The sequence below is a fragment of the Hylobates moloch genome, unplaced genomic scaffold (assembly GCF_009828535.3).
Source record: "Hylobates moloch isolate HMO894 unplaced genomic scaffold, HMol_V3 SCAFFOLD_10, whole genome shotgun sequence".
Lineage (NCBI taxonomy): Eukaryota > Metazoa > Chordata > Mammalia > Primates > Hylobatidae > Hylobates > Hylobates moloch.
This window is the reverse complement of record NW_026652285.1, coordinates 109,994,799-110,017,649: the sequence shown is the minus strand read 5'-3', so window position 1 is coordinate 110,017,649 and position 22,851 is coordinate 109,994,799. Positions and strand designations below refer to the sequence as shown.

Below are 22,851 nucleotides of genomic sequence, written 5' to 3'. Positions count from 1 at the left end.
TATAAATATGTCCAGCAGATTTCTGCCAAAGGTACAAAGGCAATTCAATGGAGGAAATATAGCCTTTTCAACAAGTGGTGTTGGAGCTACAGGAAGGAAGGGAGGGAGGGAAGGAAGGAGGAGGGGAAAGAGGGAGGGAGAGAGGAAGGGAGGGAGGAAGGAAGGAAAGAAGGGAGGGAGGGAGGGAGGAAGGAAGGAAGGAAGGAAGGAAGGAAGGAAGGCAGGCAGGCAGGCAGGCAGGCAGGCAGGCAGGCAGGCAGGCAGGCAGGCAAAAACCTCACACTTTTATTAACCTAAAACAGATTGTAAACTTACATGTAAAATATAAAACAATACAACTTTTAGAAAAAAGAAAAAAGAAAATCTTCAGGATTCAGGACTAGGCAGAGTTCTTACAGTTAACACCAAAAGCCCAATCCACAAAAGGATAAATTGATAAACTGGACTCGATCAAATTTTAAAAACATTTGTTCCATGAAAGACCAGGTGAAAAGTTTGAAAAGATAAGCTACTGACTAGGAGAAAATATTTGCAAACCACATATATAACAAAGAACCAGTTCCTAGAATATATAAAGAACAATTCAAACAGAACATGGGCAAAAGATATGAAGAGACATTTCACCAAAGATACACAGGTGGCAAATAAGTCCAGAAAGATGCTCAACACCACTCACTGTTAGGACATGTGAATTAAAACCAGTGATGTGTCACTATACCCCTATCAGAATGGCTAAAATAAAAAAGTGTCACCACCAAACACTGGCCAGAATGCACAAAAACTGAATTATTCACACACCGCTGGTGGAAATGTAAAAGAGTGTAGCCCCCTGGAAAAGCTTTGGTTTCTTAAAAAACTAAGCATGTAACCACTGTAACTAGAAATTTGCACTCTTGGGCATTTATCCCAGAGAAATGAAAACTTACGTTTGCACAAAAACCTGTACAGCAACTCTATTCATAATAACCCCAAATTGGAAGCTTCCACAGGTGAACGGTTAAACAAGCCATGGTACAGCCATAGCACGGAATACTACCTGGCACCACGGAATACCACGTGGCACCAGGGAATACCACCTGGCGCCACAGAATACCACCTGGTGCCACGGAATACCACCTGGAGCCACGGAATACCACCTGGCACCACAGAATTGGTATTGTTTAACCGTTCACTTGGCACCACAGAATACCACCTGGCACCATGCAATACCACCTGGTACCACGCAATACTACCTGGCAGTAAAAAGAAACATGCTACCAACACCTGGGTGAACCTCCAGAGAATTTTGAGTGAAAAGAGCCAATACCAAAAGGTTACATTTGGTATGGTTTTGTCCACGTAACATTCTCAAAATGACTAAACTGTAGATATGGCAAACAGATTAGTGGTTGCCAGGGATTAAGGAGGGGGCGAGGGCAGGAGAGATGCGGGTGTGACCATGAAAGGGCAGCATGAGTGACCCCTGCAGGGATGGAAATGCTCTTCGTCTTCACTGTGTCAACATCATTGATACTGATGTATCAACATCAATATCCTGACTGTGGCCCTGACTATAATTTTGCAGGTTGCTACCACTGGGAGAAAAGGGTAAAGGATGCATGAGCTATTTCTTTATTTCTCACTACTGCATGTGAATCTATAATTATCTTAAATTAAAAGTTTAATTTTTTAAAAGCCCATTCCCTTAACCCCTGTCTCCCTGCAGTTACTTCCCACTGCTCTGCTCCCTCGGAGAGTCATCTGCGGTTGCCACCCTGGTTTCCTCACCTCCTCCTCCCTGTAACCCACGCATTCCAGGGCGTTATCCCACCACTGAGAACGCCCCTGCCAAGTTTACCAACAACCTTCATTTTATCAAATGCAACAGTCTGGGCTTCCCATCTTCCTTGACCTCCAGCAACATCTGGCCCAGGTGATCATGTTCTCCGAACGCTTTACTCTGCTCCCAGGATGCTGTGCGGTCGCCGTGCTGATCATGTTCTCGGAACGCTTTACTCTGCTCCCGGGATGCTGTGCAGTCGCGGTGCTGATCATGTTCTCCAAACGCTTTACTCTGCTCCCAGGATGCTGTGTGGTTGTGGTGTTATTCCTGCCCCCTTAAAAGCTCCAGCCCATCTCTTTCACGGCTCCTGCTTTCCTACTGGACCTGAGTGCTGGAATTCTCCACAGTCTCAGCCTTGGGCCTTCTTTTCTCCATCTGCACTTATTACCCAGGTGATCTCATCCTCTCACATAGTTTTTAACACTGTCCATGAGTCAAGTACTTCAAATGCTCATCCTCAGCCTGCTGTTCCCTCTGAATTCCCTCTTAAACACCCACCTACACATCCAAGATCTCCACTTGTATGAAAATAGTTATCTAAAGTTTTGCAGAGCCAAAACAGAATCCTGGAGTTCCGCCACCACCCTCTGCTAAAACAAAACTAAGTAAATTCGTTGCTCCCGATTCTCCCTTTCTTAGTAAATGGCATCACCTTTCTCAGTGCCTCAAGTCACATCATCGTTGAGACTTCTCCTTCTCTCACATCCACTCTATGAGCAAGGCCTGTTTGTGCTAGCATCAAAATGCAGCTATGGATCTGAACATTTTCAAACTTGGATCTTCACGGAACTAGTATAATGAACATAAGCAAATCATATGTGCATAATCATAAAGCAACATGATTTACCTCCACTGAGCCTCCAAACATGGTCATTGGAGAAATCCTTCCCATGCCCCTAGATGGCAATTTGGACAAGCCCATGACCATTGTGACAGCTCCTGGGTAAGGCAAAGTTCTATAGCCACTTTCAAGTGGAAAATACAATTTCAACTCGGCAGTTGAAAGTGTTCAGGCCAGGCATGGTGGCTCATGCCTATCATCCCAGCACTTTGGGAGGCTGAGGCAGGTAGATCACTTGAGGTCAGGAGTTCAAGACCAGCCTGGCCAACATGGCGAAACCTCGTCTCTACTAAAAATACAAAAATTAGCTGGATGGGGTGGCTCGTGCCTGTAATCCCAGCTACTTAGGAGGCTGAGGCATGAGAATCACTTGAAACCAGGAGGCAGAGGTTGCAGTGAGCCAAAATCATGCCATCGCATTCCAGCATGGGTGACAGAGCAAGACTCTGTCTCAAAAAAAAAGGAAGTGTCCAGTCTCAGTCTCAGCTGGTCATCAAACTGACATGATTCACCCTGACAATACCCACTGTTGCTGGCTGGCCTGCCACAGCTGGCTGCTTTCAGTGGGAGAGAAAGACACGGCCCCTCTTTGCTCCTCTGTACCCAGCATTGCTGTGGAGCTGCTGACTCAACACTGTCACAGCACGGGAGGGAGAAGGGACAGTTGTTATTCCTCGTGGGGTGCTGTCCTGAGATGATCTCACCTCTCTGGACCTAACAGGGATTTACTGCCGACTCGTCTCTCCCCAGGCTCATCCGTGTGTTCTCCCGAAGCTCCATTAGACTCCGCCTGCTTTTCCAGGCACAGACAAAGCCATTTCTCCTCCAGCTGGAGAGCCCCCACGCTGCCCCACCCACTGCCACCAGCTTTTCAGCAATCCACTCTGAACAGATGCTCTCTATTGAGACCCCATCACTCACCCGGTCCTGGCTGCCCGCTCTTGCTCACACCCCCACCCCTGCTCTCAACATGAGCTCTCCATCTCCCTGCCTCCACCCCTACTGCAGGCCGTAGGCTTCCGCCCGCAAAGAACCCAGATGTCATTGCTTGAAGGAGCATATATCTGAGGGGCCACAAAAGTCCCTCTCACTGGGTTGGAGGTGAGGGGCAGGCTCTCGCTCTCTCCAAAGGATCCTCTTCAAAACTCCTGTCTAATCTCCAGCGACCGACCCTGTATGCCCTTAGTGTGGAGGAGTGTACTGGTCAGTTCTTGGCTACCTGCTCTGGGGCCTTGTGTGGCGCCAGCCCCAGGCACTGCCATGACTGCATCTTGCTGCCCCGGCTAAGCTTCCAAGGTATCGTAGCACCTGCATGTCTGGTTTCTAGACCTCACCAGGCCTTGCCCTCCCAGGACCCTGTAACTAGTCACTGCCTGCTCCTCATCCTCTGTTTTCTTCATGGCACTCGCCACTGTCCAGGCCCTTACGTGTCGAATGCCTCTGCTCACCACTGTGCAAGCGGAGCCAGCGCTCACTGGGTCCTACTGAAACACATGCTGGCTGAAAGCTCTGTGGCCCCTCCTGGCCAGTGCCACCTGCCCCAGGATGGAGCTCCTGCCCATCCCCTCCCGCAGGAGGCAGAGACCCAGGCAGAAGAATCTGAGTCATGTGCGGCCCCTGGCCAAGTAACAGTGGACACTGAGGGCTGTGGAGACCTGGTCACACAGTCCTTCATTTGGGTGGGGCCAGCAGGAATGCAGCCAGCTCAGAGCTATTTTTAGGGTCTGTCTTTGTGGGAATTGTTCCTTGATTGGCTACAGGGAGAGAACAGCCAAGCTCCTCATCACCGCCTTTGTCCTGTTCCTCATTCCCTCAATCACACAAGCCTGTCATCAGACACAACTCCCACTCGGGGAGGAATCTGGTTCAAATGGACCCTGTGCTGGCTTTTCCTTAACCCCTCATCTGCCATCTGCCTGTTCAAGGAGCTTGATAAACGAGCTCAATAAGTATTTAGCAAATGCCTGCTGAATGCCCACCCCTGTCCCCATGAACGCATGAGGCACAGGGCAGAGGGCCCCAGTCTCTCCCCAGGACCTGTCCACCATCATGCCACCAGCCCTCATGAGCACAGCTGCTGGAGGCTGGGGAGAGAGGCACAGGCTCCCAGGCGCACGTGGACCAAGCTTCACCCCAGGGTACAAGTGACAAGCTCTAGGTGAAAGTGCCTTGCACTCTGGCCCCCTCCCCACCCTGACAGCACCTGAGGGGAACACATCCTCTAGTTACTCAAAACCTAGCACCCTTCCCAGATTCCTGGCCCACAGGCGCCTGACCCTTCTCCACCTCCCACAGCCCCTCAAGTACTAACTTAATTATTCTCATGCCCTGGTAGTTCACAGGGCTCTCACAGAGGGGACAGAGAGCAGCAGGGAAGAGGCAGATCTGCTCAAGAGTCGGTGGTGGGGGGATGGGAGACTCCACCAAGAAGGGACCCAGGCAGAGGCAACGTGAGGGAGCTGGGCCATCAGGCACCCCCCCAACCCTTATATTCAACTTCAATAATGGCCACCAAACCCAGGCTGCCGTAAACTGCAGAGACAGGCCGGCATCCTGATGAGAGCGAGGAGACCAAAGAGGAAACAGGACCAGACAGATTCGGCATGAAGGAAACAAACGCACAAGCCACAGGCTCCACTCTAAGAATCCTTGCGTGACCGAGGAAGGTCTCGGGGGCCTCGGCCCTGCTCCGCAGCTCACCACCTTCACCAGGCAGCCTGGGGACGGGAGGCCCAGCAGCCCTACTGGCCCTCGACTCCAACAGAGACCCTAGGGGGGTGGCACAGCAATAGCTGCCCATGGTCCTCGGGCTGGAGAAAGTTAGTCAGCTTCTCCACAACTCAGCCTCATCATCTGTGCAACAGGTTCCTGAGAGGAATCAACAGGAATAAAACACTTCCCACAGGGCCTAACCCAGAGTAGCTAGCAGTGCTACTATCGTCCTTGCCAACAGAAACAGCAGCATCTCCTCTGGAGTTTTATTCTCTGACCTCCACCACTCAGCCTTCTGCTTCATTTTCACGAAGGAGTCGACTCCAGGAGGACCCACCTCAGGAGTCTGAGCTGAGGCTGCCTGTGGTGGACCCTTGGGTGGGTCATCTGCCGGAAAGAGCCTGTATTTCATCCTAGGGGTGCAGGGAGGAGCCTAGGGCTGGGCAGAGGCTCTGAGGTCAGAAGGGCCCCCCTAAATGGACCCCCAGAGGCACCAGCTCAGGAGGTCCAGGGCCCGCCCTCAGGCCCAGGGCCAAGACACCACTCACATTGTAGAGGATGTCAGTCCAGCCCTCCATGGTGATGCACTGGAACACCGTCAAGATGGCAAACAGGATGTTGTCAAAGTTGGTGATGCCAAAGTTGGGTCCTGGCCAGTACTCCCGGCACTCAGTGTCGCCCTCACACAGCCGGGCTGGGGCCTCCTTGCCACAGGGGAAGTCACCCACGGGCTCTGCATCTGCAAGAAGGAGAATGAAGCAGACCCAGAGCTCAGAAATACCAAGCTCTCCAATCCCCACCAGGATTCCTGGGCTCTGGAGAGCTCACAGCAAGTGGGCAGGAACCAGCCACCAACAGAAACCCTCCTTCAACTTCCCACCATTCTTCCTCGAATCTGCATCAGGCATCGTCTCTTGCTGCCCCCAAGCTCAGGGGAGACCAGCTCAGAGAGTAACGGCCAGCCTCTCCCTCCCTACTGGAACCTGCCCACCATCACTTGATGGTGGGCTCACAGCCCATTCATCTTAAAACCAAAAACAACAGACTCCTAACCTCCCATTCTTCCCACCACCCTGACCGTTCCTCTCCCTCACGGCCAAACCGCCACGCGGACCGTTCCTCTCCCTCACGGCCAAACTGCCAGCAAGATCCTCCTGACATGCAGATCTAACTTGAGGCCCTTGGCCAGTCCCAAGCTGGACTCAGCCACTGTGCAGTCTGGCGCCTGTCAGGCAGGATGATCTGGAACCAACCGAACATGTACCCGGAGGGTGGCTGGAGACCTCCTGGCCCAGGTCTCGCTGCACTGATCCTACAGGGCAGACATCCTTCTACTGTGCTGAAACCTAGCAGGTAGCCAGGGACCAGAGAAAGAGGGGTTAAAGAAAGACCAGAAAACCACGCTAATCTCTGGAACAAGATAGCAAGCAGCACGTTTACCCCCTTCACTCTCAAAAATCTCAATGAAAGGCTGAAAAAATATAGTTTTAAAAAATGCAGGCCGGGCACGGTGGTTCACGCCTGTAATCCTAGCACTCTGGGAGGCCGAGGTGGGCAGATTGCCTGAGCTTAGGAGTTCGAGACCAGCCTGGGCAACATGGTGAAACCCTGTCTCTACTAAAATACAAAAAATTAGCTGGGCGTGACACCATGGGCATGTAATCCCTGCTACTCGGGAGGCTGGGGCAGGAAAATTGCTAGAACCTGGGAGGCGGAGGTTGCAGTGAGCCAAGATTGCACCACTGCCCTCCAGCCTGGGCAACAGAGTGAGACTCCGTCTCAAAAAAAAAAAAAATGTATAACAACACACGAAAATATCTATCAACATAGGAGAAATTTTGAGGAGTTTCTCAGATGGAAAGCAAATACTCCCAGGTTTAGAAAGCAAAACTGACTACCTAAGTTTATTCCTCTCTGTCCAAATATCTTGTGATAAATGCTGGTAAAGAAGACTAGGAATAATGAGTTTCATCTCCTCCTTTCCAGTTCTTTTTTTTTTTTTAACTTTTTCTTTTTCTTGTCTCATGAACTGGCCATGACTACAAATGCTACGTGGACTAGAAGTGACTTGCTTTTGTTCTTGACTGTAAAGGGAACGCTCTCAAGGCTTACAGTGAGGTATGGTGTTTGCAGGAAATCTGCGGGGATTTAAGAAAATTCTCTTTCATTTACAGTTGGATTAAAGTTTTTGTTTTTTTTTTTAATCACGAACGATCTAAATTCTAGTAAAACCTTTTTCTAAAAGTGCTGGGACTATAGGTGAGCCACTGCCGGCTGGGTTTTCTCCTTTAATAAGTTTGTAGTTCGTTGGCTGGGCGCGGTGGCTCACGCCTGTAATCCCAGCACTTTGGGAGGCCGAGGCGGGCGGATCACGAGGTCAGGAGATCGAGACCATCCTGGCTAACACAGTGAAACCCCGTCTCTACTAAAAATATAAAATATTAGCCGGGCGTGGTGGCAGGTGCCTGTAGTCCCAGCTACTCGGGAGGCTGAGGCAGGAGAATGGCGTGAACCCGGGAGGCGGAGCTTGCAGTGAGCCGAGATCGCGCCACTGCACTCCAGCCTGGGCAACAGAGCCAGACTCCGTCTCAAAATAAATAAATAAATAAATAAGTTTGTAGTTCAAGCCACAAACCTTAGCTTCATCCTTAACTCTTCTCTTTCTCTTACCCTCACATACAGACTCTCAGAAAATTCTGTTGGCTTTAGCTACAAATACACCCATAATTTGACCTATTTTAACCACCTCTACCACAGCACCCTGGCCCCAGCCACCATCACCTCTGCTGGATTGAGATCTTCTACTCAACTCTGTTTCTGCCTTTGCCTCCCAGGAACAGCCCGAATGATCAGAAGATGCCACACCTCACTCAAAGCGCTCCACTGTCTGCCCGTTTCTCTCAGAATAAGACAGGGCCATGAAGCCCACATGAATCCTCTTGTTCTTGCTGCTCCGCACCATAGGCCTTTGCACCTACTACTACTACTACTACTACTACTGGTAACTAAAGTTCTGCCCAGGTGGCCACACAGCTCCAATCTCCCTGCATTCAGATGCTTCTCGACGGTCACCTTGGCAGAGTGGCCTCCTGGGCCCCTCTGTAAAGCAGGCCCCAAATTATTCTATTTCAAATACCTTTTTGTTTTCTTCCCAAAAGTTACTACAATCAATAATTATTATATTTCTGTGTTTATTTACTTGTGTTTATCAGGCTATTGTCTATGTCCTCCACTAGAATGTCAGCTCCACCTCATGTATCTGGCACCAAGAAGGCCCCTCTAGCACCTAGAACAGTGCCCATCTCCTGGATGAACGCATCTGTGGCACTCGCCTGTGCTGGAGGGTGCTGCCTGGCCTCACCTGTGCTGTTGGGGAAACAGGCCTTGTGGAACTTGCCCATGTAGAACTCCAGGCCAATGATGGCAAACATGAGGATGGCAAAGAAGAGAAGCAGCCCGATCTGCAGGAGTGGAACCATGGCCTTCATGATGGACTTGAGCACCACCTGCAAACCTGGGGCCAGAACAGGGCAGGTCAGGAAGCAACGTGGGCAGGGTAGGGCAAGGAGTTTGGTGGGGGGGCAGGGACAGAACAGCAGAAATCTCGCGGGGGCAGCAAGGTGCTAAGCAGTGAGTGCTTGCGAGGTCAAAGGACAGAGCTGAAGCCCCTTAAGGCACAGAGGGGCAGAGAGTGCTTGTGCAGGGCAGAGCTGAGAGTCCTAGGGACAAAGCATAAGGTCCTAGAGAGAAGTCGACTGAGAAGTGTCTCAAAGTAGGCAGAGGAGTGGGATGTGGGGGTGTCAGGGTATGAAGTGGGGCTCAGGGTGGGGCAAGAACAGAGAATCCTGAGAGGAAAGAGAATTAAATCCTGAGAAGGAAGAGCCGAGTCAGAGGATGTCCTGAGAGGAAAGAACAGGGAATTCTGAGAGGGAAGAGCAGAGAATGCTGGGAGCTAAGGGCAGGGGATCCTGGGAGGGAAGAGCAGGGGATCCTGGGAGGAAGGAGCACAGAATGCTGGGAGCTAAGAGCAGGTGATCCTGGGAGGGAAGAGCAGGGGATCCTGGAAGAGAAGAGCAGGGGATCCTAAGTACAGGTATTCCTAACAGACCCAACTCCTTGGGAGAAAGTGAGGCAAAAAGACCTGCCCCTGGGAATGTTCTGCCACTGGCCATACAGCATGTGAGGAACTGGGCAGAGGAACCTGTAACCCTTGACCCCTCCCCTTTGAGTCTGGCCCCAGCACTTGGATATGGGCCAGAACCCTTGCCTGGCAAGGTCTCAGGGCAGAACAGGGAGCCAATCACGGGTCTTCCCTCAGTGGCCTCAGGAGGACACAGCACTAGTTCCAGGTCCACTCAGGCCCTTAGGTAAACCTAAAACCAGACTTCCAATGGGCTGAAGGAATAGGGGTCCAGGTGGTCACTGGCTCATGAGGTCACCCTGGCCATCCTCCTGCTCATGGCAGGCTCTGTGGGCAGCCCACTTCAGGAACATGTCTTAAGGCTGGCCTCAGTCCCCAATGGCCCTGACAAGACTGAGCCAAGAGACAAGTGGCCCTTTGCAGCTTTTGCACATTTTCTCAGGCATCCTTCCCCACCACCTTGGTCAACCTCTCATCCATTCTTTAACCTCAGAAAAAGAAGCAAAGTGCTGAAATGTGACAGAGTATGTGAGGAGGAACAAAGCTTCCATCTAGGGAAGCCAGGTCAGGGTAAAATAACAGCATCACCCTGTGGGCTTTCATGGAGGGTGTGACAGGCCAAAAAAGGCCTGCTCCTCCCTTCCTCCTGCCTGGTTCCCTGGGGTCAAAAGTGGCAAGCTCAGAGTCACCAAAGCCAAACCATGGCCACGGTCGTGTCCGTGGTGAGGGTAAGAGAGGAGGTTGTTATTCCAAGCAGGCTCAGGCCTATCTTCGCTGGACTCACTTGGAATCCCAGACACCAGCTTCAGGGGCCTCAGCACACGCACAGCCCTCAGTGTTCGCAGGTCGAAGTCAGTTCCAGCCGTGGCAAGGATCCTGGCAGAAACAAGGAGAAGAAGGGAAGTAAAGGTTTTCACATTGAGCCTGGAAGAGGACACACTCCTCCCACCACCAGGGTCACGTCTCCCAAGAGCAGTGACACCTTCATTCCTGTGTCCCCACTGTCCAACCACAGGGCCAGCACCTGTGTCCCCACTGTCCAACCACAGGGCCAGCACCTGTGTCCCCCCACTGTCCAACCACAGGGCCAGCACAGAGCGGCTTGCCAGGTGAGAGGAGGCAGGAACTGAATCCAGAAGCGCTCACAGGAATGTTCACAATCACCCACATGACCAAACCTCCAGTTCAAAGGCACCATCTCTGAATAGACACTTGGCCCCTGGCATGGCAGGAAATCTGTCCACCAACCGAGTTTAAGGCTGACCCGTATCCTCTAACCAACCCCAGCTGCACTTCAAGCTGCCTTCTGAGAAGAGTGGTGACTGAGAGCAGAAGCAGGATGGAGCCTGAGGGACTCCTGAACCAACCCCCATATACCACCATTCTTTCCTTTATCTCAGGAAGACGGGGAAGTGGGGTATTGGGAAGGTGGAATGAGGAAGCCACTGTGGTCAGTTCTATCAGCAAAAAAACATATCCTAGTATCTCCCATCTTAAGAACAAAACTAAAGATCCCAAATCTGCCTTCTACCACAGAGCATTCCTCTATTCCCTTCCCATCAGAACTCACGGATGGTGTCAATCCTCGGTCTCACCACTTCCTTATCTTGCGCTCTCTCATTAGCTTTCCCCAGCCAGGTTCTCACCCACCTCTCCACTGAAATGCTACGTCAAGCCTTCCTCTTGCCAATTCTAACGGTCAAGTCTCCTTTAAAGGGTGTGATCTCTTGCCTTAGGTCAACTCTCTCCTGTTTTCCTCCCACTGCCTGGGGGCTCCTTCTTAGTTTCTTTTGCCAGCTTTGCCTTCTCCACCAGAGATTCAAAATGTGGGTGCCCCAAGGCTCATTCCATGTAGGAGCTACCCAATAGCTTTGAGTATCGTGAATATCTATTATTCCCAAATGTGTATCTTTAACCCAGACCTGGAGCTCTAGGCTCATATATACAACTGCATTTTTAACAGTTCCATATGGGTATTTTAAAAAGCATATGAAACATTACACAACTAAAGAATTCTTTTTTTTAATTTAACACAAGTATAAAACATGTACCTTTTTTCTAAAGTTGAGAGTTGTTACATCACAGTGACTAAGAAACTTTCTATTCTTACTTCCAGTCCTGCTCCTTCCCCCTTTGTTACCCTCAGTGGATCGCACCAGTCACCTATTGTTTAAACCAAACCTGAAGCTTCATCCCTGACTGCAGTCCTTCTCCCATATGCCACATCCAGTTCACCAATAATCCTGCTGGCTCTGCCTCTAAAGCGCATCCAGGATTCTTGGTGAAGGCTTTGTGACCACCTGCTCCAAACACACAGCAGTGACAGACAAAAATCTGAGACAGAGCTGGGGGTCAAAAATAAGATAAATATCGGCCGGGCACAGTGGCTCACACCTGTAATCCCAGCACTTTGGGAGACCAAGGCAGGTGGATCCCCTGAGGTCCGGAGTTCGAGACCAGCCTGACCAACATGGTGAAACTCCGTCTCTACAAAAAAAAAAATACAAAAACTAGCTGGGCGCAGTAGCGCATGCCTGTAATTCCAGCTACTTGGGAGGCTGAGGCAGGAGAACTGCTTGAGCCCGGGAGGCAGAGGTTGCAGTGAGCTGAGATAGCGCCATTGCACTGCAGCCTGGGTGACAGAGCGAGACTCCATCTCAAATAAATAAATAAATAAAAGATAAATATCTCAAAATAGAAAAAGAAAAAAAGGACAATAAAAACCCTTCTATTCAAACCAAAATGCCAAGTTACCTGAGGAAGCCCAATGCTACGGGAAGACATTCAACAGGATCAACTATTGAAAGAGGAATTTTGTTTAGATAAAAACAGTAAACTATTAAACAAAAACATGTAGAAAAGGTAGAAAATTTAAAACTAGCTAGATCAACGGAATAGAATAATAATCCAGAAATAAACCCTCACATATATGTCAACTGGTTTTCAACAAAGGTACCAAGACCATTAAGTGGAGAATGATCTTTTCAACAACCAAGCAGAAAAAAGTTGGACCCTTACCTTACACCAAATACAGAAAGTAACTCAAAATGGATCAAAGATCTAAATATAAGAGCTAAGACTAGAAAACTCTTAGAAGAAACATAGGGGAAAATATTCGTAACATTGGATTTGGCAACAATTTCTCGGATATGACACCAAGAGCACAGGCAATAAAAGAAAAAATAGATTAAACTGAACTTCATCAAAAGTAAAAAGTTTTGTGCATCAGAGCAAGGGTCCCCAACCCTCAGGCCACAGACCAGTACTGTTCTGTGGCCTGTTAGGCATCAGGCCACTCTGCAGGAGGTGGCGGCGGGAGAGCGAGCATTACTGCCTGAGATCTGCCTCCTGTCAGATCGGCGGTGGTATTAGATTCTCATAGGAGCATGAATCCTATTGTGAACTGCACATGTGAGGGATCTAGGTTGCACGCTCCTTACGAGAATCTAATGCCTGATGATCTGTCACTGACCCATCACCCCCAGATGGGACCGTCTAGTTGCAGGACAACAATCTCGGGGCTCCCACTGGCTCTATATTATGGTGAGTTGTATAATTATTTCATTATATATCACAATGTAACCATAATAGAAATAAAGTGCACAATAAATGTAATAACGCACTTGAATCGCCCCAAAACCATCCCCTGACCTCTGGTCTCTGGAAAAATTGTCTTCCATGAGCCCAGTGCCTGGTGTCATAAAGGCTGGGGGCTGCTGCATCAGAGGGCACTATCAAAAAGTGAAAAGAAACCTACAGAAAGGGAGAAAATATCTGCAAATCATATATCTAATAAGGGATTAATATCCAGAAAATATAAATACTCTTACAACTCAACAACAACAAAAACAACTCAATTTTAAAATGGGCAAAGGACTTGAATGAACATTCTTCCAAAGAAGATATACAAATGGCCAATAGGTGCACAAAAAGATGCTCAACATCACCAATGATTAGGGAAGTAAACATCAAAACCACAATGAAATACCACTTCATACTCACTGAGATAGCTATTATTGGCCAGGCACAGTGGCTCACGCCTGTAATCCCAGCACTTTGGGATGCCAAAGCAGGCAGATCACCTGAGGTCAGGAGTTCGAAACCAGCCTGGCCAACATGGTGAAACGCCGTCTCTACTAAAAATACAAAAATTAGCCAGGCATGGTGATGAGGGCCTATAATCCCAACCATTTGGGAGGCTGAGGCACAAGAATCGCTTGAACCCAAGAGGTGGAGGTTGCAGTGAGCTGAGATCATGCCACTGCACTCCAGCCTGGGTGATAGAGTGAGACTCCATCTCAAAAAAAACTAAAAATGAAAAAAAAAAAGTTAAACATAGAATTAACATATGATCTGGCAATTCCCCTTCTAGCTATATATCCAAAAGAATTGAAAACAGGACTCAATCAGATACTTAGACACCAACGCTCATAGCAGCGTCACTCACAATAACCGGAAGAGGGGAAGAACACAAATGTCTATCGCCTGATGAATGCGTGCGCACGATGTGGTGCATGCACGTGAATAACTATTGTTCCTCCACAAAAGGAATGAAGCTCTAATGCTGCATTTGCTGCAGCATGGATGAACTTGGGTAACATTATTGTAAGTGAAATAATCCAGACACAAAAAGAGCAAATAACATACGATCCCACTTACATGAGGTACCTGGAATAGGCAAATTCACAGAGACAGTAAGTAAATTAGCGCCAAGCCAAGGCTGAAGGAAGGGAAGTGGGGAGTTCTTGCTTAATAGGTACCAAGTTTCTGTTTGGGGCAATAAAAAAATTGGAAATTGCAAGGCCGGGTGCAGTGGCTCATGCCTGTCATCCCAGCACTTTGAGAGGCTGAGGCAGGTGGATCACCTGAGGTCGGGAGTTCAAGACAAGCCTGACCAACATGGAGAAACCCCATCTCTACTAAAAATACAAAATTAGCCAGATGTGGTGGCGCATGCCTGTAATCCCAGCTACTCGGGAGGCTGAGGTAGGAGAATCGCTGGAACCCAGGAGGTGGAGGTTGCAGTGAGCCGAGATTGCACCATTGCACTCCAGCCTGGGCAACAAGAGTGAAATTCTGTCTCAAAAAAAAAAAAAAAAAAAGGTTAAAACAAAAAACTTCATGTTATACATATTTTACCACAATTTTTAAAAATTAAAAATTTAGCCAGGTGTGGTGGCTCACGCCTGTAATCCCAGCACTTTGGGAGGCTGAGGGGGATGGATCACGAGGTCAGGAGTTCGAGACCATCCTGGCTAACATGGTGAAACCCCGACTCTACTAAAAATACAAAAAAATTAGCCAGGCATGGTGGCAGGTGCCTGTAGTCCCAGCTACTCGGGAGGCTGAGGCAGGAGAATGGCGTGAACCCAGGAGGCGGAGCTTGCAGTGAGCCAAGATCACGCTACTGTAGTCGAGCCTGGGCGACAGAGCGAGACTCCCTCTCCCTCCCAAAATAATAATAATTAAAAATTTAATATGCCAAAACCACTGACTTGTACACTTTAAATGGGAAAATTGTATGGTGTGTTAAGTTATATCTCAGTAAAGGTTTTCTTTTGTTTTTTTGTTTTCATTTTTTTTTAACTTTTGAGACGGAGTCTCACTCTGTTGCCCAGGCTGGAATGCAGTGGCGTGATCTTGGCTCACTGTAACCTCCGCCTCCTGGGTTCAAGCGATTCTCCTGCCTCAGCCTCCCGAGTAGCTGGATTACAGGCGCCCACCACCACGCCCGGCTAATTTTTGTATTTTTAGTAGAGACGGGGTTCCACCATGTTGGCCAGGCTGGTCTTGAACTCCTGACCTCAGGTGATCCGCCTGCCTCGGCCTCCCAAAGTACTGGGATTACAGGCGTGAGCCACCGCGCCCGGCCTCAGTAAAGTTGTTTTTAAAAAAAGACCTCAGCAGAGCCCTGGTGGAACTTAACAAGCTCATCTTTACATCCACATGGATAAGCAATGGGCCATGAACAGTCAAGCGATGCTGAAGAACAAACCGGGAGATCAGCTCTTGCTTCACTCCCCAAGACTTACTGTGAAGCTAAAATAATTAATACTCTGTGGATTGGACAGGGAAGGCATGGGGCAGAACGAGAGCCAGAAACAGGCCTGACGTGTGAAACCTGGTGTTTGACAAAGGTGGCGGCACCATTCCAAATCAGAGAAAAAGGGTGGAGCAGCCGCCAAATGATGTTGGAAAACCCGGTCACCCGTCAGCAGCAAGAAGAAGCACCACTCGCGAATAAATTCCAGGTGTATCAAAGACCTAAGCATGGAAAGCAAACTCTAAAGCCGCAAAAAAAATACAAGAGAACAGCTCTGTGATGGTGAGGTAACGAAGGATGACTTAAGACTAAAGTAATAGATTAATAAATGTGACTATGATAAAATAACACCATACCATAAAAGACAGCATAAAGAAAATGAAAAACAATTGGTTTTCTGAATGTAGAAAAAATTTCTACAAATTCATATGAAAAATACAAATAACTAATCAGAAAAATCAACAAATTACAAGAGGGAAGAAGATGCTCAAAACGATTGGCAATCAGGGAAAACCAGATTAAAATAACGAAGAGCTGCCACTTCACATCCGACGTTTAGCACACAGTGTTAAAGCCTGGTGATGTGTTGGAAGAGAGAACTGCAGAATTGTTTTGGACAGTATTTGGCCACTTCTAGGAAATTTTTAAATGAGCATCCCCAGGAGTTAGGAAACCACTTCTAACCACACTCCAGGCACATTCTGGGGTAGCCCTGTTTGTAACAGTAAGAAAGGAAAATAAAAATGCCTTTCACAAGAAGACAGAAAAATTAACTGTGGCATATGCACACAATGGAATATTATTCTACAGTTAAAAATGAATGAGCATGTAAAACTAAATAAGCCTATGCACATTAACATGGAAAAATGTTTAAAATAATGTTGAGGGGTAAAGGCTAGCTGTGAAATAATCACATTATTATCTGTGAATACACAGATACGCTCACACGCTACATTATTTATGGATACACACACAGCGAAAGGTAGAATGCCCACACATCCACGTGCCCTGGCAGGATAAACACAAATCAGGACACCTGCTCCCACAGGGAGAAAAAGAGAAAGAGAAGAGAATCTGACTGGGGGACTATATTCAAAAGACTTCAACCACATCTGTAATATTTTAGTTCTCTAAGAAAAATCTCCCAAGCTAACTCCCAATGTACAGAGAAATGCAGACCAGGGGAGCGTGCAGAGGAACACATATGTTAAGTAAGACTAGACACAGGCATGCAGGGGAACACGTATGTTAAATAAGACTAGACACAGGCATGCAGGGGAACACATACGTTAAATAAGATATCACATGGCATGCAGAGGAACACATATGTTAAATAAGACAACACACGGGCATGCAGGGGAACACGTATGTTAAATAAGACATCACATGGGCGTGCAGGGGAACACATATGTTAAAAAAGACAACACGGGCATGCAGGGGAACACATATGTTAAATGAGACATCACACGGGCATGCAGGGGAACACGTATGTTAAATAAGACATCACACGGCATACAGAGGAACACATGTTAAATAAGACAACACAGGGCATGCAGGGGAACACATATGTTAAGACATCACACAGGGATGCAGAGGAACACGTATGTTAAATAAGACAACACACGGGCATGCAGGGGAACATATGTTAAATAAGACAACACACGGGCATGCAGGGGAACACGTATATTTAAAAAGACATCACACACGGATGCAGACACACACATATGTTAAATAAGGCATCACACGGGGATGCAGAGAAACACATGTTAAATAAGACTAGACATGGGTATGCAGAGAAACACGTATGTTCAATAAGACAACACACAGGCATGGAGTCAGCAAGACCGAGACTGGAAACACAGATGACCCAGACAGTGAACAGCTCCAGAAAAGCTCCAATTCCATTCCCAAGAAAGACAAATTACATAGGAGGAAAAGTTTCTCCCTTCACCTTATAGCGTTTCTGTCTCCCAGGCACCAGGACGCTCTCTAACAAATGCTGAAATGTCCGCAAAGCGGCCTTAGGAGTCGTCCTGGCAAGCCAAAGACGTGAAAGACAGAAACGCATTTGAACAAGGAGGAGTTGCTGTGACCCTCTGGGGCCGGAAAACAACTCTTCTTTTTTGACACAGAATTCAAAGTTGTGTAGACCCAGGCTGGACATTTCTATCATCTTGAGAGCCATAAAAACACAAAATCCCAGCACTTTGGGAGGCCGAGGCAGGCGAATCACGAGGTCAGGAGATCGAGACCACGGTGAAACCCCGTCTCTACTAAAAAATATAAAAAATTAGCCGGGCGTGGTGGCGGGCGCCTGTAGTCCCAGCTACTCGGAGAGGCTGAGGCAGGAGAATGGCGTGAACCCGGGAGGCGGAGCTTGCAGTGAGCCGAGAGCCACTGCACTCCACCCTGGGCGACAGAGCGAGACTCTGTCTCAAATAAATAAAAATAAAAATAAAAAAAAAACCACACAAAATCCGCTCAAGTGGTGTGAGCAGCCTCTAGAATAAATTACAACCTAACTGCAGCCCACTGGGCCTCTGAGGCCTCCAGTGTTTGAGTGGAGAGGCCCTTGCCATGGTCCACTACTATATTTCAGGAAAAAATCTGGTCTACATTCCAGCCATTCCAGCCAGCAAATGTGATGAGGCAGCCCAGAGGGGACAAGGGCAGGTCCGAGGTGACAGTGCCTTAGGACAAGGGCAGGGCACCTCCATTCACTTGTCAGGAGGTGACAGTGTCTTCAGCGAACCAGCATATTTAACCCCAGGAAGGCTGAGAATTAAATGTAGCAAAATCAGATTTTCCGAATTAATATTTTTTGAGTTATGATGAAGAATTTATCAGACCATATGAAGCTGTATTTAGCATCACATTGGCCCTGTGATTCGAATTTAAAATATGCAATGGAACTGATTGAGACTTGTAATTTTAAGTTGAAAACCTAATAAATTTATAGAAAGTATTGAACCATTTAAGCAAATTTATGATTCACCATATTTACACTTTAATTTATTCAATATACAATACTTAAGTACTTAGGAAGGTCTAGTTACAGTAAATTTATAAACCAAATTTTAAATGTCTAACATTAGGTTTATAAAATAGGATAAAACATTACTTAAAATCTTCTTGAAAATGAATGTTAAAAATTGCTAAATTTACAAATCTAATTTTTCATAAGTTGAATCTAAAAGCTTTTTTTTTTTTTTGAGACAGAGTCTCACTCTGTCACCCAGGCTGGAGTGCAGTGGCGCAATCTCGGCTCACTGCAAGCTCCGCCTCCTGGGTTCAAGCGATTCTTCTGCCTCACCCCCCCGAGTAGCTGGGACTACAGGCATGCACCACCGCACCCGGCTAATTTTTGTATTTTTAGTAGAGACAGGGTTTCACCATGCTGGTTAGGCTGGTTTCAAATTCCTGACCTCGTGATCTACCCGCCTCGGCCTCCCAAAGTGCTGGGATTACAGGTGTGAGCCACCGCGCCTGGCCCCTAAAAGCTTTTAAAAACCCAATGTTTTTGGATTTCTAACTTTAAAAATTGAATGTTGACATTTAGAAACTAGTTTCTGAAAAATATTTTCTATGCACGAAATCCATTCTCAAGAGTACTAACAAACCCACATTTATCATGAAGGATTTTCTTCAAGTCAGATGACAAAATAAGAAGTATCATCATAATTCTCATTTAATATTGTTTTAAGAGTTCTCACCAACATAACAGGACATGAATAGGAAATAAGGAAAGAAATAGATAAAATGATCACCGCTGGCAGACAGTGATAAAACTCTCAGGAACTTGGTTAAGAACCAACCAAGGATCTCCCAGCCGCCTCAGAATCACCTGGCAGACCATTAGCAAATTCTTGAGGGGACAGCAGGAGGAGGGGGGAGGCGGAGGCAGTGCAGTGGCTCACGCCTGTAATCGTAGCCCTTTGAGAGGCAGAGGTGGGAGGATCGCCTGAGCCCAGGAGTTCAAGATTAGACTGGACAACATAGTGAGACCCATCTCTACAAAAAAAAATTTTTTAATTAGCCAGGCATGGTGGCACACACCTGTAGTTCCACCCTCAGGAGGCTAAGGTGGGAGGATGGCTTGAGCCCAGGAGGTTGAGGCTGCAGTGAGCCATGATCACTGGAGTGCCCAGCCACTGCACTCCAGCCTGGGCAACAGAACGACAGAGCAAGACCCTGTCTCTCAAAAAAAAAAAAAAAAAAAAAAAGAGAGAGAGAAATAGTAAAATATATATATACATATTTTGAAAGAAAGAAATGCTAATTCTTTCCCAGAAAGAACTCAGAAATCAGAGGGCAGGGCCCAGCACTCTGGGTTTTACACGCCTTACAGGGAGATTCTGATGTTCACCCAAGTTGTGAGCCCCAGTGGTCCAGAGCATCAGCTTGAAAAGCTTCCTTCTGGTTTGTGTGCCCCTCCCGACTTCCAAAAAAGACAGAAAGCAGCACAAAACCCAAAAGCGCAGGATGATGAGATCAAACCAATAAGAGAAAGGAAAAAACTGGCAGGAAAAGCAACCTCCAGGTATCGTAATCACAACCAAAACTTCGGTCCAAGCCCAGCTCTACCCAGAAGGGGTGTGCACTGGCACCCAGAACCAGCAGCCTGATGGATGGACAAACACCAGAAGCCAGCAGTGACACCAGACAGGGACAGCCAGGAAATGCAACGAAATAAATGCCTCAATCGAAATGCCGCCAATCAATACAAACCACTTAGGAATAGCTTTAACAGTGCAGGTGACGTTTATAAAGAAACTACAAAATCTATTTACAATAAAAAAGGAAAGCTGAATAAATTTTCATACATACTACATTCCTGGATGGACAGACAGAATATATATTTATTTCTAAACTTGATTCTCCTGAAATCAATTTATAGATTCTGATAAATCAAAATCCCAACGGGGCTATTGGGACTACAACAAAATGATGGCAAAATCTATCTGGAAAACTAAGTAGGCAAAACATTAAAGAATGATTCAAAGAAGAAAAGCAAGGAGAACAGGACTGGCTTCATGAGACATTAAACCCCTCCTCTGAGCTACACAATGAGACCACAGGCACGGACAGAGAGAGACCACCGATGTGCATGACTCAAAGCAGGGCACGACCAAGTGATGAGAAGGTGAAGGGTTTTTGTTTGTTTGTTTGAGACAGAGTCTCGCTCTCTCGCCAGGCTGGAGTGCAGTGGCGCAATCTCGGCTCACTGCAACCTCCGCCTCCCGGGTTCAAGTGATTCTCCTGCCTCAGGCTCCCGAGTAGCTGGGACTACAGGCGCGCACCACCACACCTAGCTAATTTTTTTTGTATTTTTAGTAGATACGGGGTTTCACAGTGTTGGCCAGAATGGTCTCGATCTCTTGACCCCGTGATCTGCCTGCCTCAGCCTCTCAAAGTGCTGGGATTACAGGCGTGAGCCACCGGTGAAGAGTTTTTTAATAGTATAATTTACAGGAGAAACAAAGCTCATCCAACTTTTAGGCATTTGTCCCAAGGAAATAATCAGAGATGTCTAAAGATATAGGTATGTGTTTTGGTTTATCTACAAAAGCAAAATAGGAAATAACCCAAATGCTTGACAAGAGGAATCTAACAGAGTTCTGCCCACAAGGCAGAATCGTCTCCTCAGAGGACACTCGGCAGTGGGGGTTGCCGGGACATCAGACGCTGAGACATCTGTGTGCAGTGAGCACTCGTGGGGCCCTCACCCTGCATCTTGTACGAGCCGGCACAGCTGCACCAGGTGGCCTGCCCACGACGGGAGGGGGGTGCCCGCAGTAGCCCTGGAGGGTGGTATCAATTGTGTATTTAAAAACCTACACACAGAAAAAGCTTGGAAGGAAGGAAATATCTCAAAATATTAACAGTGGATATCGCAGGATGGTGGCAGTGTGTGTCATAAAGTAAGAAAATCAGTTATTTTTTGTAAACAGAAGAAAAATGTTTATCCTCTGCTGACATTTAAACAAAGAATAAATAAAATAACTTTGAGGTATTTAAATTAAAGATGTTATATTAACAACAATAGAAAAAAGGAAATTACAGCACACACACGTGAACTTAACATGTGTTAAATACCAACACAAGTATTGGGTACTTTCTATGCCCTGAAGCCTTAGGCTCTAGAAAAATCCTACTGAAAAGCAAGGAGGCAACAGCTGCCTCAGAGAGGAGGGGCGTTGGGGAGGGGCTAGGAGCCAGCGGGACCTCTCGCTCCACCCCTAGTTTCTCCTTCTCCAGGAGGAACCAGTGTTTTCCTTCTTAGCTCCAGGCCAGGTACAGTACCTGGTAGGCAGTGTGCACCCAATAAACGTAAATGGAGAAATTTCCAAAATGAAATGGCAAAGAACCCCAGAGATAACTCACAAAAGTAAACACCATTTAGTAATATGTGAACATGCTCAAGCTCATCAGTAATGGAAAAGGACAACAAGGTACAGATTTATATTGAGTAAATTAACAAGAGCTTTGAAAATATATCCAGTGGTGGCAAAGCTGACATTAAAACTAATGATTTAGGCCAGACGTGGTGGCTCATACCTGTAATCCCAGCACTTTGGGAGGTCGAGGCGGGTGGATCACTTGAGGTCAGGAGTTCGACGCCAGCCTAGCCAACATGGTGAAACCCCATCTCTACTAAAAATACAAAAAATCACCTAGGCATGGTCGTGGGCGCCTGTAGTCCCAGCTACTCAGGAGGCTGAGGCAGAAGAATCATGTGAACCCTGGAGGTTGAGGTTGCAGTGAGTCGAGATTGCGCCACTGCACTCTAGCCTGGGCAACAGATCTAGACTCAGTCTCAAAAAAAAAAAAAAAAAATTACAAAAAAACCCTAACGATTTACACAGAACTGGTGGAATACGAACTTATATATCCCATTTGGAAAACAAACTGGCAAAATGTCTCAGGAGCCATGAAATGTTTAAACACTTGTGCCCAGTCCACTCTGACAATCTGTATCACCAAAATAATGCAAAATAATAATAACCCCATCTCTACTAAAAATACAAAAATCAGCTGGGCTTCGTGGTGTGTGCCTGTAATCCCAGCTACTCAGGAGGCTGAGGCAGGAAAATCAGTTGAACCCGGGAGGGAGGTGGAGGTTGCAGACATGGACACGGGGACACACGGACACGCAGGCATAGACACGGACACATGGACACAGGAACACAGAGACACATGGCACAGACAGGGATGGGACACATGGCACAGACACGGACACACAGACAAAGGGACACACAGCACAGATACATGGCACAGACAGACACACAGAC

The 22,851-nt window shown here is 47.4% G+C and overlaps 1 protein-coding gene and 1 long non-coding RNA gene across 24 annotated transcripts in view; one reads left to right on the top strand and one right to left on the bottom strand.

Annotated features, from left to right (window-relative positions):
* CACNA1B (calcium voltage-gated channel subunit alpha1 B) overlaps positions 1-22,851 on the bottom strand; it is a 244,247-nt gene that overhangs the window by 197,158 nt on the left and 24,238 nt on the right. For all 23 annotated transcript variants that reach the window (XR_009215330.1, XR_009215331.1, XR_009215329.1 and 20 more), the window contains 3 exons: positions 10,301-10,392; positions 8,737-8,889; positions 5,924-6,114 (listed from right to left, as the gene is read on the bottom strand). Coding sequence is in view for 19 of the 23 variants with exons in the window: in XM_058445703.1 (XP_058301686.1) it covers positions 5,924-6,114; positions 8,737-8,889; positions 10,301-10,392 (436 nt within the window). In the remaining 4 variants the exon portion in view is untranslated. The remainder of the gene's footprint in view (positions 1-5,923; positions 6,115-8,736; positions 8,890-10,300; positions 10,393-22,851) is intronic.
* On the top strand, positions 6,593-8,573 carry LOC131384459 (uncharacterized). The gene is made up of 2 exons (XR_009215333.1): positions 6,593-6,728; positions 8,210-8,573. It is a non-coding gene; the product is annotated as an uncharacterized LOC131384459 (long non-coding RNA).